The sequence below is a fragment of the Chelmon rostratus genome, chromosome 12 (genome assembly GCF_017976325.1).
Source record: "Chelmon rostratus isolate fCheRos1 chromosome 12, fCheRos1.pri, whole genome shotgun sequence".
In the NCBI taxonomy this organism is placed as follows: domain Eukaryota; kingdom Metazoa; phylum Chordata; class Actinopteri; order Chaetodontiformes; family Chaetodontidae; genus Chelmon; species Chelmon rostratus.
The window spans coordinates 10,262,384-10,280,254 of NC_055669.1; the positions used below are offsets into that span (position 1 = coordinate 10,262,384).

Consider the following 17,871-nt stretch of genomic DNA (forward strand, 5'->3'; position numbering starts at 1 on the left):
GACGCTCAGCCGCTGGTGTGAAATTTGTGGTCTCATTAAGCCAAATCCTAATCCTTGTTTGCTCCAGAACATCTTTTATGTGTCATGTTGCGGCGCAGAGCCTAGATTATAATGCTTTAACGCCACAGCAGGGAAACAAAGTTTTGCTCCTTTTTTTTTTCTTTGCAATGACTTCCAACCGCTTTCAGCTCGCTCGTTGTCACGTAATAGAAATGACTTTAAATTATAAAGGAAAATTCAATATTCTCAAGCGTCACTAGATTAGATCTGTGTTACATGTATGAATGCCCTCTGCCTTCCTTTAAATGGCTTTTGAATAAATGGCTGAGCCGGTCCTGCAAGACGGCTCTGGTGTAACAAATTGTACCTCTGGTTGTGTCACAGCAAAGGCCTGGGAATGATGAATGAAGGTTCAGATGACAGCTTGCCCTGGTTTACAGGCCTATCTCTCTGTCTCTTTCTCGCTCGCTCTGCCCCGTAGCTCCTGTATTTTAATGCTCCACAGATGGGATTGACGTTGCCGTGACAGGCGGTGACGCAGGCGGGGTGTCGAGTATCGGGGCCACTGACAGGTTACCATCAATCACACCTCTTACCAGCCAGCCACTTAAATAACAAACGCTGTAACACACCTCTCTCTTTGCACTTTTCTTTTTTCTAAATGGCTTTATGATGCCCAGGAATGTTGGCTCAAGCTCGGTCTTTAGCCTAGAGAAAGTAATCAGGTGTGTGTGTGTGTGTCTGGGTGTCTGGTTGTGCTCTTTGTGGCAGATTTGAATGAAGCGCTGTGTGTGAATGCAGATGCCAGCTCAGGATGGATCTCTTCAACCATGTCCAGTCCCATTTTCTGTTAGATTTCTTCACCTTCTCTATATTTTTGTTGTTGTTTTTTTTAGTTTTGGTAATTCAATATTATCATCTTGTCGTTGTCATTAAATCTTAGATTCCATGCAGATTCCAAAAATTGTAACTAAAATAGAAAAAATTTAGTGTTTGTGGGTTTTTTCTGCACGTGTGAACAGTTTGTTTTTTTCTGATGGAACAAGGTTTAATACATTGATCATCAATTTGATTGTTTTCTTTCTGATTTTGCCTGCATTTTCATATGATACACTGAAAATCAATATCAGATAAATATTCTTCTTCATATTGGGATATTGATTGCAGCCTGTCACCCAGCTCTACTCACTGATTTACTGTTTATACAGTATATTAGAGCTGCGGCTAGCGATTATTTTCATTATTGATTAATCAGTCAAATGTTTTCTCTATAACTGATTGATTGTTTGGTCTATAAAATCACAGGTTTCAAAAGCCCAGTCTGGCATGTTGTTTGAAGTGTTTGATTTTAAAAACAGTTGACAAAGATATTTATTTTACTATCATATAAGACAAACACCAAATAATCACATTTGAGAGACTGGAACCAGCAAATTCTTTGGTGTTTTTCGTTGAGAAATTACTTGAACAGTTAATTCTTTGTCAGTGACCAATCAGTGAATCGTCTGTTTTAGCTCTGCTGTATATTTCCATTGTCTGCAGTGGAATATCCAGATTTGCCAGCCCTTGCATTCTCGCCACAGCCCAGTAGAGGGACCCTGTCCTCAGAGTGAATGTAGTGATGTATTTAAGTTCTCCAGACAGCACCTACTGCACACATCAGCCATCACTGACCAACAAGTGTATCTGGTGTATTATTGAACAACACCCTCCCACTCAACATGATTATTTAAAAAAAAATCCCGTTCTGTTTATTTTTATCACTTGTGGCTCAAACTGAGAGAGGGAGGAGGGTGTCAGGGAAGGAGAGAAGAGGTGGGTGGGTGCGACTGGCTGGCATGTGAAAGACACAAAGACAATAGAGTCGAATTAGAAGACCGGCCGTCCAAACAGCCACAGTGCTGCTGTGGGAGCTTCCTGTCAGGATGGCGTGCACGATTAGCTCGAGCACTGACCTCCGACCTCTTGAAAACACAAAATGCCTCTGTTGACATATTTAGTATACATTTTGTAAAGTGTTATCTTAGAGGCCGGGCACGATGGAAGTTCTTGGGTTTCACATTCGATGCACATTGGCTGCATCAACATTGCCCATATTAAAAAAAAATATAAATAAAGGCTGTTTCATTTTTTCAGTGCTAGAATAAATTTGATCGGTTCATATGAAAACCATTTTTTAGTTTTTGCCGTAACAACAGTGGTCTGGTGTAATTTAGCCGCTGTTTTAATTCACACATTTGTCCCAACAAGTGTGATTGGTTGCAGTTTGTTCATACTGTAACAGGAATAACATGAATGAAATATGATGTAAATACACTAACAATAACACAAAGTATGGCCTAAATCAATCAATACCTGTCGGACACAGCAGTACAGACACAGACTTAATGAATCTTCACATTGATAGTATAGGTTTTAAAATCATTGTTTTAGTTCATGATTTATTTAGATCCCCATTTGTTGTTACCTGGCAACAGCCTTCTGGTGTTCATGCTGCTGTGTGAATTTAAGTCTTTTTTCTTAATTGTGTGTGTTTGTGTGTGTGTGTGTGTGTGTGTGTAAAAGTTAAATAGTCCAGTATTGTCAGTAAGTCAGGACTCTTTGTTCAGCCCCCCCGAGATAGAGGCAAGAGCTGGAAGTGAAATGGCAGCGAGGGAAAGACGTGGGCAATATTTCGATCTGCGATCTAATTTTAGCTCGGCATCGGCTTCAAATAGAAACCTCTCCATAAATATTCATGAATGGAGGGAAGAATCTGTTGCTCTGCGATGCAGAGGGAGAAGACGGGGGAGGGAAGGTTTCTCTATTCTACCTGAAACTCTATTTTTAGCTGCATCGCTGCCTCTCTCGGTCTATTCCCCATGCACGGAGAGGCTAAATTTAGCTTCACAGAGGCAGAATCGTCATGCTGAAACAAAAATAGAAACAAGTTTATGATCAGAGCACGCAGCCAGGACAGCCAGGGGTGCAGCATCATTAGGGAGGACAGAGCACGATAGAGGGAACGAACAGGAAAGGCAAACAGTTGGTGTACTCGTAGTAGCGTGTGTGCTCACAGATCAAAACAATACACGCTATAGGTGTGTAAGGCGGCACGTTGGTCTGCTGCAGCACCTTAAAAGCATCATTTACACACGTAAAACAGGTTTAATCCAGAATTTTTCTGTCAAAATGATTAATCCTTAAATACATATTATCAAATGCACCTTTGTACATTTGCAGGCATGCATCTCAAGCCACGCTGTTCCAGTCACACAGCGTATATACAGTTAAGACCAAAAAGCCCTCATGTACGTGTCTCAGAACAGGCTGTACTCTCTTCCCCGTTGAAATTTTATTTACTCTCCCCCTCTCTTTGCCCTATTTTACTACCTCTTACCCTGCTGTCCCTCCCTCCCTCCGACTCCTCTCCTCGGCTATCTATAGTGCAGTCAGTGAGTGAATCTGTCACATGTATGGAGGGATGGGGGCTTCTCGGGGCTGGTGTTACGTAATAGCCAGTAACACACCAACATCTTGTCCTCATGCAGCATCCTAAGAGGGTAGCAGGGTAGGAGGAGGGGCATTGAGGAAGGAGTGGAAAGAGGAATTAATAGGATCTTTGCATCCTGCTGTTGCTGCATATCTACTATTAGAGCACTGTAGAAAGCTGCAGCCTTCAAAGCCATCAAACAATAGTATTAATGCTATTAACACTTTAATTAGCTATTTTTAGCTATGCTACACGCACGGCTCTATGGATGGCAACGTGGTAAATAAAAGAAAAATTCCACCTCTTTTGCACTACACATGGACCAAAGCCTACTTAAAGGTGATTGGTCAGTACTGCTCGGACTACAAGTGGACATCAGAATACTTCCAACACCAAAATCTTGTACCTTGTCTTCTGATTCTGCACTCATACGCAGATGTCTGTTTAAAGAGATTGTATTTTTATTATCAGTTTATCTATCAAGTGTCCTATTGTTTAATATGTTGTAATTTATTCTATAAAATTTCAGGGAAAAATGAAAAATACCTCTCTCTAGTTCATAATTCTAGTCCATAATAACAACTTCAGATTGTTTGTTTTCTCAGACTAATAGTCCAAAGACCAGTTAACCAAAAATTAATGTTGATAAAGTTTCTGTCATTCAACTATTTGTTTAAAACGAGTAGTTTCAGCAGTTCAGGAGCAGTTCATTGTGTTGCATGGTGCTATGAAATCATCTTTTTATAATTTCCCACACTTATTATGAACAGACGTCTCCAGCTGACACTCCTTCACCCATAGCTACAGTTTTTATGGGCTTTGGGTTTCAGAGGTTTTTATTTTTGAACATGGTTGCCCTGCTGTATTTATTTGAAAAAGATTGGATGTGTGTCTCAGCATCTGCCCGTCCAAAATCCTTCACGTTCTGCTAATGGTTGTTTTGCTAAAGCGGGGATTTCTACTCTGGAGTTCCTCAGACTGTTTATAAAAAGGGTGCGTGTTGCCAAACGGAGCACCAGGCTGACGGAGTCTCTCCAGGTTCGCATGTCAGCAGAGGGGTTGTGGGAAAGTAGAGATGTGGATCAAGGCAGAAACGTGCCCAGACTGAAAAAAAGCCTCGCTGTGCCTTCATTGGATGTTTTTCGCCACAGTCAGAACGAGTTTGATCAGGAGCAACCCCTCCTCACCTGAGCGCAGGCCTATTTTTAGACTCACCCTCACGCCCACGTCAATACGCCGATGCTAATTTTAGACCCACTGTTCGCTCACGGTCCGTCACCGCACACACATGCCTCTGGGTGTTCACACACACACACTTGTACCTCAGTTGCGTGACAGTAGCCACACAGGCTTCACACCTTTAATAAAGTGCACTTCATGTAGTCCATGCTGTAATTGTTTTTGCAATTATATTTTTGCTGTTATCTGCCTCCTTGTATCTCATCAGTTTGATGTAAAGGGCTTCATTCGGGTCAGTTATCCTTATCGTCAGACCCTTCTACGGCAGGAGGATCATCTACATGCAGCCATCAAAATTAGAAGCCATTCACCGCCTGTGGCTCCCACACCCCCTCATTGTGTAAATGCAGTGCTGATTTTAGTCCACGTTGTGGGATATATCGATGTGATAACTGCATTCCCACATATTTCACACTGTCATATCCTTTTTGTCACCCTCTTAAATTGGTCATTTTTAGCTCTTAATTTGGTTGAGAATGGTTTTGCTTCCTTCCTGTTCAAGAGATAAAAATGGCTGCATGTTGTTACCCAGTGATGAAAGCTTGTGATATTTTTAAATTTGGAGTATTGTGTTGTATAGTCCTTTTCTCCCTGTCATTGTTACTGGACCAGCTCCAGTCTCTCATCTGGAGCTCAAACTGGGATTTCTACATTGCTTTGTCTGTGGCCACTGGCGTAACCTTTTCATTCCTAAATGAAATCAGTAGTGTGTGGATCACCCCTCACTGATCCATTCATTTGTCTCACTATCAGATGCATATTGCCCGCTACACTCACTGAAACTAATTTTCTCAAGAGGACATTACAGTGACAGCGCAAATTGTAATGGACGTCCGGTGAGTCAGGATATCTCTGGTAATGATGTTGACAGCTGTTTTCCACTTGTTCCTGCCTAATACAAGAAACAGTCACAAGGTTACGAAGTGTATTTGTTATTGATGTGTCCAGGAACAGATTAATTCAGTGGGAGATATGTTCAAGCTTGTGGTAGGATTAATATTTGGGAAAACAGTTGCTTGTTAATGGTTAACAATGGCAACCCCTAAACCAAAGAGCGGGAGTCCAGGATGGATGCATGGATGCTTCTTTCATTCCTTTTCCCTGCTTTGAGACAAATCTGCACGTTTGTTGTTTTTATCCATGACATGACGTGTCTTGAGTTATCCAGCCTTAATAAATCCTCTCTCTCTTTCCTCAGTTTTGACGTGGAGAATGGATTGTCAGTGGGACGTAGCCCCCTGGACCCCCAGGCCAGCCCTGGCTCTGGTCGGGTCATACAGGCCAACTTTCCCCACAGCCAGCGGCGGGAATCCTTCCTCTACCGCTCCGACTCTGACTTTGACCTTTCACCCAAAGGTCCTTCCAGAAACTCCTCCACTGCCAGTGACCTGTGAGTTCATTCCCACCTCCCACTGCTCATGTGGTACCTCCTGTGACTCTCTACAACATGACATACAGTGTTTCATATTTGTTGTGTGTTTAGGAGAATGGGTTGTAGGCAACATGTGTTTTCCTTGATTTATTTACACCTTAATTTACACTCAGAGCAGTCAAGTGTCTCTCAATAGTTCCTGCTCCACACATGCTTTACTTTGGTGTTGTATGCTTATTTTAACATGACGAGAACAAGCTTTCTGCGACTTAAAAAAATCATATTCATTGTCAGAATTTAGCTTTAAAAGTCCCTCAGAAATCATGTTTGATTGATGATTTGACTAAATACAAATTTAATATCTCGCTATGCTAAAATAAAGTCTCAGTACCAACAGTATTTTGTGTGCTGTGCTTCAGGTCTCATTTGAAAATAAACGAGTGCACTGTATATATTCAGCCTTTACTGAATATAGTATACAGTATATTCAGTATATGAAGTGTTGCATGAGGCATTTCAGTACAAAAGACTTGATGCTGAGACACCAGTTAGTCTGTATTTGTTTATTATATAACATGTATAATATATTTAATATGTATTTCTTATTGTTTAACAAAAAAAAAGACGTCTGTCAATGATTTTCTCTTCTCATCTGTCTTCCTCTTGCTGAGAGGCTCCAAAATGGGAAGATTCATGTGGTTGGCCCCCGTACAAGCTGCAGCAAACAGCTGCGGTCTCAACTTTATTTGCAAATTTGAAACTAGTGTTTCTGGCATTTTCTTTGGACTCCTATAGCGTCCTCTGAAGCCAAATGGCCAAACTGTTTAGATGTCCGCCTTTCTCTTTCATTGCTTTGTATTTTGATGTCTCAAAGCTCTTCTGCTTGCGTTGGCTTGTATTGGCCAAAAGTCCTACACAGACCAATAAGAGGGGTCTACCTCTGTCACAAAAAGCCCAACATTAGCAAAACCAGCTGTTTTTCCAACACAAATGCTCGCAGGTTTGAAACTGCTTCTCAGGGATTGCAAGAAATTGGGTTTTTTTTGCTGTTTGTGTGTCCAATATGTCCCCGAAACAGCCCCCTCCACAGTGCAGAATGTCTAAACACATTCAAGTTTGTAACATAAGCAGTCACAGGTCTCCTCATCGACTCTCGCCTGTCTGTTTTTGAAGGGAAGAAAGCTTGAAGCACTGGGAAGTCAACTGGTTGTCATCTCGGTGAGAAGAACACGATAAAATGAAAACGATAAAATCACTGACTCTGTCCCTTTGAAGCCCTCGCCTGCATTCCCTCTAGATGGCTTCACGGCCGTTTCCCACCTCCTTCCTGACCAGCGTGACTAAATATCAGACACTTCACCTGATCTCCGTTAGCCCCACCACCACCACCCAAAAAACATCCAGTTCTGTTTTCTTTGTTTTTGCATGTGACACTTCATCAGAGACAACCAAGTATAATAACACTATCTGAGTATTTATTGGTTCATACTTTATCACCCACCCTTCCACCTACCCCAATCCGTTTCCTCACCAACCTTATATAACTACATGCAGTGCAGTTTCTTTCTGTTTATTTCAGCTTAACGAAGTTGTTTAGCATTTTTATTTAATGCAGATAAGTTATTAAGATTCCGTTTCTTATAGATTGCTCCTCATCAGTGTTTCACATCTTTCCCTCTTCTGTATTCTCACCTGTGTTGCAGACACACAGAAGACATGATTGTCACACCATTTGCACAGGTGAGTCCTCTGAAACCTTTGGAAGCAATTTTCCTTCTTGTGCTCTCTGAACATTTGCCAGGTTTGCAAATAAAAAGAAAATCACGTGTGCGTGAAAGACAGCAGGTCTTTCAGAAAACTGTAATGAAGTCCAGATGGTACGAGACTGGGCTTTACTGCCTTGCCGGCGCAAGCCCTCAGCATCATGTTTGGACCTGCGACAGGATCAGACATCCCGCTGGCGTTGCCTGGCTCTTGCGTGGGATGTGCGTCACACTTGTGCTCACTTTACACAGTGAAAGAAGCGGTGAATCCAATACTGCTGGATCATGCTGTTCAAATTTGCATGCCGTGGCTGATAAGGCAGCTACACTGGTCAGGTCTGGACACCGGACACTCTGAGGGCTTTCTCTGTGTGCTGAGTCAGTGTTTGGCTGCAGATGGGGTGACAGACATGACATAGAGGAGAGTCAGTGATGCCATCAAAACATCAGACAGGGAGAGGGGAATGCCTCTGTGTAGCACTTCAGCCTGCAGGATGAAAGCCTCAGTATCTGGTTTCAAAGGCTTGTCAGCGGTTCACATGAAGAAGCACTTGGTCTAGTTCAAGATGAATTAAGTGGAGGCATGTGCAAGTATTAAAGACGATGAATGAAGTGACATCTGTGGTTTCATTGCATCACATTTGTTACATATGTCTTGTACATTCAGTCTCTTGTCTCGATCCTGTAGGTCCTCGCCAGCCTGAGGACAGTCCGAAGTAACTTTGCCGTCATAACCGGCCAGCAAGATCGCACAGCCAGCAAGTAGGTTTTTAGAAAATGTCCTTTGCTGCTTGATTAATGTTCTAGTGATCTCACTGTCACACCTGGCAAACATACTCATGCTGCAGTTCCAGTATGAACTGCTTGTTGACTCTGGATGGTCTTCTGTCCACAGGACGCGGTCCTCAGGCAGCAACCCGCCATCCATGTGCAAGACCAGCCTCGCAGGTCGGTACTGGTTTTAGACCGGGCTGTTTACTATTCAATTCAATTTACTATTCAGCAAAAGTCTGTGAAAGTTAGTATTATCAGTAAAGCGTTCTTAAAGTATCAAAAGTGAAAGTACCCAAAAAAGGGCCTGTTAATGTTCACAATGATATATTACATTATTACAGTCCATTGATGTGTAGGCTGCATTTTACTGTTGTAGCTGCTCAAGGTGGAGGAATTTTCAACATATTTCACATTGTGCAGTTTAATCAATAACACTGCCATCATATTTACTAAGATCGTCATATGTTGTGTATGTGAAGTTACTGAAGAACCAGTGGTTCATAAACAACATGAACAGTTGGGTTACAACCATTTGAAGTTCCACTTTAATAATCTTTTTGACGTTTGAACAGTATGTGAATGAGTTGATTCCATCCCATAATGCCTTGCTGTGTTTGTCTGGTACAGAGGAGCCTCACCAGCAGCTGGCCATAGAGACTCTAGATGAGCTGGACTGGTGTCTGGAACAGTTAGAGACACTGAAAACTCGTCACTCTGTCAGCGAGATGGCTTCCAACAAGGTACTTTAACATAATTTCACATTCCAGTGAGACCTCAGAGTGATATACTCAACATACACACCTGTCTTACAACCAGGTTCAGTGTGAGGTTGCAGTGCACTCTCTCGAATCTGTACTCTGATTCAACCCCCTGAGGGATTTTATTAGTCACGTGAATCTTGTTGCCATTTTTAAGGTAGTCAGAGTCCAGTCAACTCCATGAACACGGTACAGTCAGTGACCCTGAACTCGTCAAGCTTGATCCGCGGAAAGAATCCAGTTAGAATATAAGAATATATTTATATAAGTCTTCATCGCATTGAAGGGTTGATCCTTTTACAACAGATGCATTTAACCATCATATCTGCTAATTGTTAAAATATCTATAAATATCAAGAAGTTCTTTCCGTCACTGTTGCTCTCTCACGTCACTGCAGCTGTTGCTTTAGATGAGACCTTAATGGCCAAAATTCAGCAATCAGATTAAATGAATTGAATTGCTGTTTCCCTTTTGAGATGACATACGTCAGCACTTAGAGTGGATAATAAACGCAAAACCTAATACATGTTAATAATTTTCAGCGTTATTTCATCAATGGAGGGTAATCTTCCGCTGCTCAGATTAGAGCGGGCTCCAAGTACAACACTAAGTCCGTGCTTTGTGTGTGATGTACTGTTAAGTGCCGTTAGCCTTCACTGATCCCTAAACAGCTCTGAAAGCTCACGAATGCAGAGAATCCATCATGAAAATATGAATAGAATCTCACGTCCCTCGGCGGATGGGAGCGGGGCTTACTCCATGAATGAGCGGGATGGTTTCATGCATGCAAATAGAGACTAGACACACAGACACACCCTTCCCCCCACTCATGTGCAGGAAAATGTGAATGAGGAAGTGGGAGCTGAAGATGAAACGGCATCCCCCACATCCATTCTTCCTCCACGTATCCCTCTCCTTTCGGACTGGAGCCCGGCTCTCATGTGATTCCGTGATTAGACCGCCCACGCAACATACACGCGCTCCTCATACTAACACACACACGTACACACGTCACATGCGCACAGACCTTCTCCCATCACATACATGAACATCGCCCGCCTTGCCTCCCGTCACATATATTGCCTGCGTGGATACATATACCGTTACACACACCCTACGCTCACGTGGCGGCGGCAACCCCCACCAGCAAAACAACCACAGCTACCCCCCCACCCCCACCCCATTGCTGCAGACCAGTCAATGAGCAGCTTCGGTCAGTGGGAAGAATTATCCATACTGGCACTTAGAAACAAAGACAGGCACATGGGAGTGAACATGTTTCTGCATCGCTGACAGGCTTATTGAACAGTTTTGTTCAAAGTGCCTTTCTGCAGACCTGTGAAGGTGTCTTTGAGGAAGAGTGAGACCTGACCTGTGAGAAAATAAACTATGACTTAAGACTTAAGACTTAATTATCTTATAGTATTTTACACCAGCAAAAAACATGATTAAACTGTATTCAACAAATAAGTTTAGAAGTATTAACTGCACTGCAGTCCGTTTTGTTTTGTTTTTTTTTGTCACCAGACAAGTATTCTTTTATTCAGTGTGAGCTTATTTTCACACATCAACATATTGTTTTCATGATAGGCAGTCTGCCTTGAGTGTATTTCTGTGTCAAAATATTTATTTAACTTCTGTTTGTAATCACAGTCATGATAACGGTCGATGTTCCCACAGCTTTGTGGTACATGGTGTGCTGCTTTTATTTTTAGCTACATGAATGAAATCCCCCCCATCCATTCAAAGCTTTTCCTTCATATCTTCTTCAAACTTTATGCACATGGTGTGTCTCACAACCTCCTCCTCTGACACGCTCAGCCCTGCCCACTTTGTGCGTCTCCCCTCCAATGAGGGCTCTCTGTCTCTCCAAACTTCTGCTGCAGCACACGCCTGATTGGCTGCTATTCATAGGCATTTTTGGAAGGAGGCGGGGACTGGAGTACCTCGTTCTCTCTCTGTTTACACACATAGGCAGTAACTGAGTGAATGAGGGAGAGTCAGGGGGAACGATGGAGTGTGGCTTCTCTGCCTTGCATCTTCGCATCCCCACAGCATTCCTCCAGCTGTGCTTCCACTCTCCTGTTCTGGACCTCTGAACAGTTTTTTTTTTTCATGCATCTGTTCAGCTCGTACTGATCAAAGCTCCCGCAGCACTAACCAGTGGACTGTTTGCTTGCAGTGGATTTTGCTCAGGCAAGCAGTAAAGGAGCACAAAGTGTCCCTGCTGTCTGTTTCTCTGTGGAACAGGCAGAGTCGCAGGATGACCGGAAAGCTCTGCTCTCTCGCTCAGTTTTATTTTTGCTCCCATGCCTGACTTTGCGCTGAAATGCCAGAAGTGAGTTATTTCATCTCCGTGTCGTGGATGTTCATTCAGGTAAGGAGAGGCGAGGGATGAGATGGGTGGGAGGGAGCGAGGCTGCTCGAGGCTCACATGTTGCTCGTTTCTTGAATGAGTGTGAAGAAGTGAAGAACTGGTGGTTGAGATGAGACAGTGGACTTCCACTGACAACCAAGACACCTTTGATTACATCTGTAGATTTGAGATTTGAGAAACATGAGCCACATGCGCAGTGTGCAGCGTGTGTTTGGGCGCAGGCTACTACTAGTAAAATCAGTCATACATCTCTGTCCAATCATAAGCTTCTGCACCATGTGTGACGTGAGACACACACGAGCACATGTGGATGCTGCTGCTGGTGTAGCCATTCTGGGTGTATTTATGGATGCTTAGATGAGTTTCTCTCTTTTAGCAAAAAGCTAAATTGAAATGTTTGATTTCACTCATGCATGCTTGCGTGTTTTTGTTTTCGTACATAGTTCAAGAGGATGCTGAACCGAGAGCTCAGCCAGCTGTCAGAAACCAGCCGTTCAGGGAACCAGGTGTCTGAGTTCATCTCTAGCACCTTCCTCGGTAAAACACCTTCACTTTGTGTAGTCCACAAGCTGCGCAAAAACATGTATCATATGAATTATATCATGGAAAAAGACTTATCAGCAGCCTACACATTTTTCACCTATATTATAAGCTGCATGTGTGTTGTAAGTGTAAGATTATCACACAAGCAACACAATAATGAAATATATGTATAAGTAGGATATTAAAATATTAAAAATAACGCAATACTACAGCATTGTGCAACAAGAGAATGCAGTGTTCATGTGTTGTCTGTTTTCATCTGACAGAGAAACAACATGACATGGACATCATGTCTCCCCCCACCAAGGATAAGGACAAGAAGAAGAGGCCCATGTCCCAGATCAGCGGTGTGAAGAAGGCCACCCACAGCCCCAGCCTGGCTCCCTCCACCATCCCTCGCTTCGGGGTCAACACCAGCCAGGAAGGATTCCTAGCAAGGGTATGACGACTAGTTGAACACTTGTTAATCTCTAATTTAATGTATTCTTCCTTGTAGCGTATGTTGTAATGATATATATTTGTGCTTGTTGTCCACTGGCAGGAGTTGGAGGACATAAACAGATGGGGTATTGACATCTTTAAGGTGTCTGAGTATTCTGGGAAGCGCCCACTGACGGTCACTATGTACAGCATCTTCCAGGTAACACGTCCCAACATGCTGTATTTTATCAGAGTACAGTGTACTCAAACATTAGGTAGAGCAAATGAGTGAGCAAGATAGTGAATGAATGAGTGAATTTGAATGAATGATTACTCTCTCAGTCTGACTGACCCAGTGTTTTGCTACTGTAGGAACGTGAGCTGCTGAAGTCCTTCAAGATCCCAGCGGACACTTTCATCACCTTCATGATGACTTTGGAGGATCATTACCACGCAGACGTGGCCTACCACAACAACATCCACGCTGCAGACGTGGTCCAGTCCACACATGTCTTACTGTCCACACCTGCTCTGGAGGTAGACCATCGCTTGAGTTCATCCAAGACAAAGAGCAGATACAAACATCATCATTATTAAATCAAAACAAGAGGATCTGTACACATCCTGTCATGTTGAGCATCCACAGACACACACACACACACACACACACACACATTGACTGTGCCTGCCTTCTTGTTTTTCCAAGGCTGTGTTTACTGATCTGGAGATCCTCGCTGCTCTATTTGCGAGCGCCATCCACGACGTGGATCACCCCGGAGTCTCCAATCAGTTTCTCATCAACACCAGTGAGTTTGCATGGCTCCACAGGGATGATGTGAATGTGTGGGGGTGTTGAGTGTATTTAACTATACGGATGAGGTGTCTGTAAACACGTGTGTGTGTAGGATTGCGGTTTAGAGTGCCGTCTTTAAACTTTTTTGCTTCGCTGCCTGCAGACTCAGAGCTGGCCCTGATGTACAATGACTCGTCAGTGCTTGAGAACCACCACCTGGCTGTTGGCTTCAAGCTCCTGCAGGAAGACAACTGTGACATCTTTCAGAACCTCAGCAAAAAGCAGAGACAGTCGCTGCGCAAAATGGTCATAGATATGGTAAGAGGCCTCGGAGGAGCTCAATTCTGTTTCTGCCTCATTTTCAGGGATTGCCAGGCCTTATCAACAGCGATGTAAAACTGTGTTTTCTTCAAATCGATATTTTAAATGCCACTGTTTAACCAACAGGTGCTGGCCACAGATATGTCTAAACACATGAACCTACTGGCAGACCTAAAAACCATGGTGGAGACCAAGAAAGTCACCAGTCTAGGAGTCCTACTGCTGGATAACTACTCAGACCGCATACAGGTGAGAACAGTTATTAGTTCGATATTTCTATATTAACAACAAATTCAATTACTTACTATAATGTAAAAGGTGTCACTTGTGGTGAAAAACTCAGTTCAGCTGAGTTCCTCTCAGCTCTAAAAAGTATTTTAGCGTTTTTCAGCTCATTCTGTTTTGTTTTTACAGCCACACTTTTACTGTTTTGGTTCAGTTTTCGCACTCTAACCAGCTGCTGTTTTCAGCATGAAAGCTTCAAAATCCCCCCTGTACACCTGAGCACCAATCAGCAGACAAAGTTGGCAACTAGGTGATGAACATTGCTGCTAAAGAGCCAGATATTTCCCTCAGGAGTTGGTTGAAACCGAAACTGAACTAACAGAGGAGTGAATTTTAGACAATCAGTTGATGCTGCTTCAAGTTAAAAACCTCATAGTATTTAGCTTAGGTGACTGTGGCTTAAAGCTGTTTTTTAGTAGTTATTTACAAACTGCTGTTTTGTCACCACAGGTCCTTCAGAACATGGTGCACTGTGCAGACCTGAGCAACCCCACCAAGCCTCTGGAGCTGTACCGGCAGTGGACAGACCGCATCATGGTGGAGTTTTTCACCCAGGGGGACAGGGAGAGAGATAAGGGGATGGAGATCAGCCCCATGTGTGACAAACAAAATGCCTCAATAGAGAAGAACCAGGTACAGAATAGAGGCTAAAATCTACTGTAAATCAACTTAAAGTGAAAACCGAAATTAAGAAGTAATGTAGAAAAGACTCAATACACTAAAATAAATATACACAATTTCCTGCCTCTCTCTTTCAGGTGGGTTTCATTGACTACATTGTTCATCCTCTGTGGGAGACATGGGCTGATCTTGTCCACCCAGATGCTCAGGAGATCCTGGACACACTGGAGGATAACAGAGAGTGGTACCAGAGCATGATCCCCCACAGCCCCTCACCCAACCCAGAGAGCCAGGAGGAGGGAGCCCTTGCTGGCGAAGCCTCAGCGGTGGGTGGAGGCTCCACTTCCGCTGACAAGTTCCAGTTCGAGCTGACCTTGGAAGAAGAAGGAGAGTCTGATACTGAGAGCCCACCTGAGGAAGAGGAGGGCTACAGTGGTGGCAGGGGGCCTGAACTCTCCAGAACTGATTCTGACAGCGGATTTGATGCAGTGTCGGCTTCGACTCACCTGCTCACCAAAAAGCTCACTACTGATTCAGGCAGGACGTTTTCTTTAGACTCTGACAAAGACATGGCAGAAGACAGAGAAACAGACCAGGAAGGTGTCTCCGGGGTACCGCGCTTCAGACTTGGCACATAGCACCAGTCAAAAGTTGTATTTCTTTTGGCCTATTTCATTTATTTTTCTTGATTTCGGTGCCTCATCCTCTGTCACTCCCCTTCTCCCACTCCAACCAAACACCACCACCTCTGGTTTCCACAGACAAGGTGACAGCAAGCCTCGGGGTGGGGAGTACGGGAGTGCGGCAGGTGTGGGGAGTGTTAAGAAAGTCTGCAGTTTAACACAGCAGTAGCTTGCACTGAAGAGGGACATAGACGGAGTCACTGTTCCAGTAGAGGACAGGAAACCAAGTTTCTGACCGGTCCTTTGTGTTCTGTGTCTTTCACTCAGACATACTGTGGATAAAGTTCTACAGAGACAATGAGAAGTTTAAAAAAACTTCTCTTTTACCAGCCAACCCAAGGTCTACTACAGCAAACGACAGAACTGTCTTCCTCTTTTGGGGTGTTTGTGAAGAAAGTGAGGAAGTGATGAATGGCCGTGAAAACACAACAAAGTCTTGAAAGACTTTTTTGCCAAACTTGCAAATTACAGGGACAATGCTGTTTTGCCTGCCTTTTTAAAGTTTTCATTTGTTTGTTTATTCTGTTTTCTTTTATTTAGCTCCACACACAGTGAAATACAGTGAATGAAGATGCAGTACGGTAAAACTCCAAAGCAGAGAGTCGTGGCAGAGAGGAGCTGTGCATGATTTTTTATGCAGGAAACTTTAAATGTAGCAGACATTTTGAGTGACTCTATCATTATTATTGTATACGTAGCACTCCTTTCAGCCGGTGTTGCACAGCCCATTTCATTGTGTTCAGTAGGCAGTTGTTCTGGAAGAATACTGTGCGAGTATAATGAAGTGGCTGGCAGTACATATTATTTTGAGATTTTCAGTTGTTTCAGGCTTGCTATTTCCATTTTTATAATCCTAAACTATGATAGTGAGACAGCGACACAACCGAGCCAGGGTCAGTGAAGTGTTGCATAGTCAGGAATTACATCCAAAGCTATGTGGGCTGTGCACATGGTGCCTCCCAGTGTTGACAAGTGGAACTGAAGTTCTGACTTAGGAGGCGAACGATTTGCAAGGTTTTGCATAGGCCTATATGCATTCAAAACGTATTTAACTGTAGGACTATAAAATATCAGTTATGTTTCAGTTTTGTTGCTCTTTTGATTATATTTGTTGTTATTTTTGTGTTGCATTCTTAATATTTGGCACCCATTTTATCAGTTTGCCTTCAAGTCTAGCACTTTACAGTTTTGTTCATAGCTAGCCCTCATTGTGGTTTTTAAGGGCTTGAGCCATAACATGAACACATTGGAGGCTGTTGAATGCAAAACAGTTTGTTATTCATTGTTGAGCAACCAGCACAAACATCATGCAAAAACTTACCCTTACAGTACAGCTACAAATGGACTATGAACTTCAAAACCATTATTGTTACTACATCATGTATCAAACACTGCATCCACCTACTGACTTACTGTTTTGGTAACATCCACTTGCATTACTAGAATTAATTACAAGACTGGTATGGGCAACATATTAGGGTTGCAAAGAAGGACGTTAGCGCCACCGTAACTGTAAAAAATCCAGGAGGTTACCAGGAGACAGTTTCCTGTGCCAGAATTATTTTCATCTTTTTTCTCTCATTGATCAATACTTCGCTCTTCACAGGGACATAGTCAATGACAAAACAAGTGCCAAGCAAGCATGACACAACCCGTACTGTAATTTCCATTTTGCCACTGGCTACTTTCCATCAGTGACTGATAAAGTTGGTTGACTGTAGCACCCTGTGTGCCAATCTGACCCCAGTGTCTCTGTTCCTTTTTTCTAACTCCTGTTCAAACAGTAACTGAAACTGATATTGTCTTAAAACAGTGATGTGGTTTTGTGTGTGTGTGAGTGTGTGTGTGAGTGAGTGTGTGAGTGAATGACTGGGTTGACTTTTTGATGTATTTGCTAAGAAAAAAACCAAAGCACTTTGTATGGTACTTTTACAGTTCTGCACTTCCAGTACAGTTGAACATGTATAACGTGACTGTTTTGCTGTTTTTCTGTTGGCAAATGGCCTGGTGGTGGAGGTGGACTGCACGGGCTGGACCACTACAGCTCTTAAAGGTCAGATGTTGGAGGGACTGAAGTTTTGTTGTTTCTTTTCTTCTTTGACTGTCCAAAAACAATGTGTTTTGTTGAACTGCATGACTGCAGTATTCAAAGAATATACAGTATACTTACAAAAAGCCTGTGGAGAAACTTTATTTTATTACCATGGAGTAAATCATGTTTTACCGTGTGAATGAGCTGAAAGTTTATTTGACGCCTTATTTTCAAACTTGGGATTTTTTTTCTCCTGCTCATAGATGTGTTCACTGACATGCTGGAGTAAAACGTGCAATCCTTTCTGTAGCCATGAACAGCACCAAACAGACCAACACTCAAGGATGCCTTCAACACTAAGGACTATTTAACAACCGCTTAGCACAAAATGCAAACATTCAGTCTGTCTCTCCGTGT

At 43.0% G+C, this 17,871-nt stretch overlaps 1 protein-coding gene across 4 annotated transcripts in view; it reads left to right on the forward strand.

Moving 5' to 3' along the window:
* pde4ca (phosphodiesterase 4C, cAMP-specific a) overlaps positions 1-17,023 on the forward strand; it is a 50,759-nt gene extending 33,736 nt beyond the window's left edge. For 3 of the 4 annotated variants that reach the window (XM_041949653.1, XM_041949655.1, XM_041949658.1), the window contains 15 exons: positions 5,910-6,101; positions 7,257-7,301; positions 7,787-7,823; positions 8,535-8,608; positions 8,742-8,794; positions 9,248-9,360; positions 12,200-12,293; positions 12,566-12,738; positions 12,841-12,939; positions 13,092-13,256; positions 13,426-13,525; positions 13,676-13,830; positions 13,960-14,082; positions 14,569-14,751; positions 14,877-17,023. In XM_041949653.1, coding sequence (XP_041805587.1) covers positions 5,910-6,101; positions 7,257-7,301; positions 7,787-7,823; positions 8,535-8,608; positions 8,742-8,794; positions 9,248-9,360; positions 12,200-12,293; positions 12,566-12,738; positions 12,841-12,939; positions 13,092-13,256; positions 13,426-13,525; positions 13,676-13,830; positions 13,960-14,082; positions 14,569-14,751; positions 14,877-15,377 — 2,107 coding nt within the window. In that variant the 3' untranslated portion in view covers positions 15,378-17,023. The remainder of the gene's footprint in view (positions 1-5,909; positions 6,102-7,256; positions 7,302-7,786; positions 7,824-8,534; positions 8,609-8,741; positions 8,795-9,247; positions 9,361-12,199; positions 12,294-12,565; positions 12,739-12,840; positions 12,940-13,091; positions 13,257-13,425; positions 13,526-13,675; positions 13,831-13,959; positions 14,083-14,568; positions 14,752-14,876) is intronic. The other variant, XM_041949654.1, reaches the window with a different exon arrangement.
* The last annotated feature ends 848 nt before the right edge of the window (positions 17,024-17,871 follow it).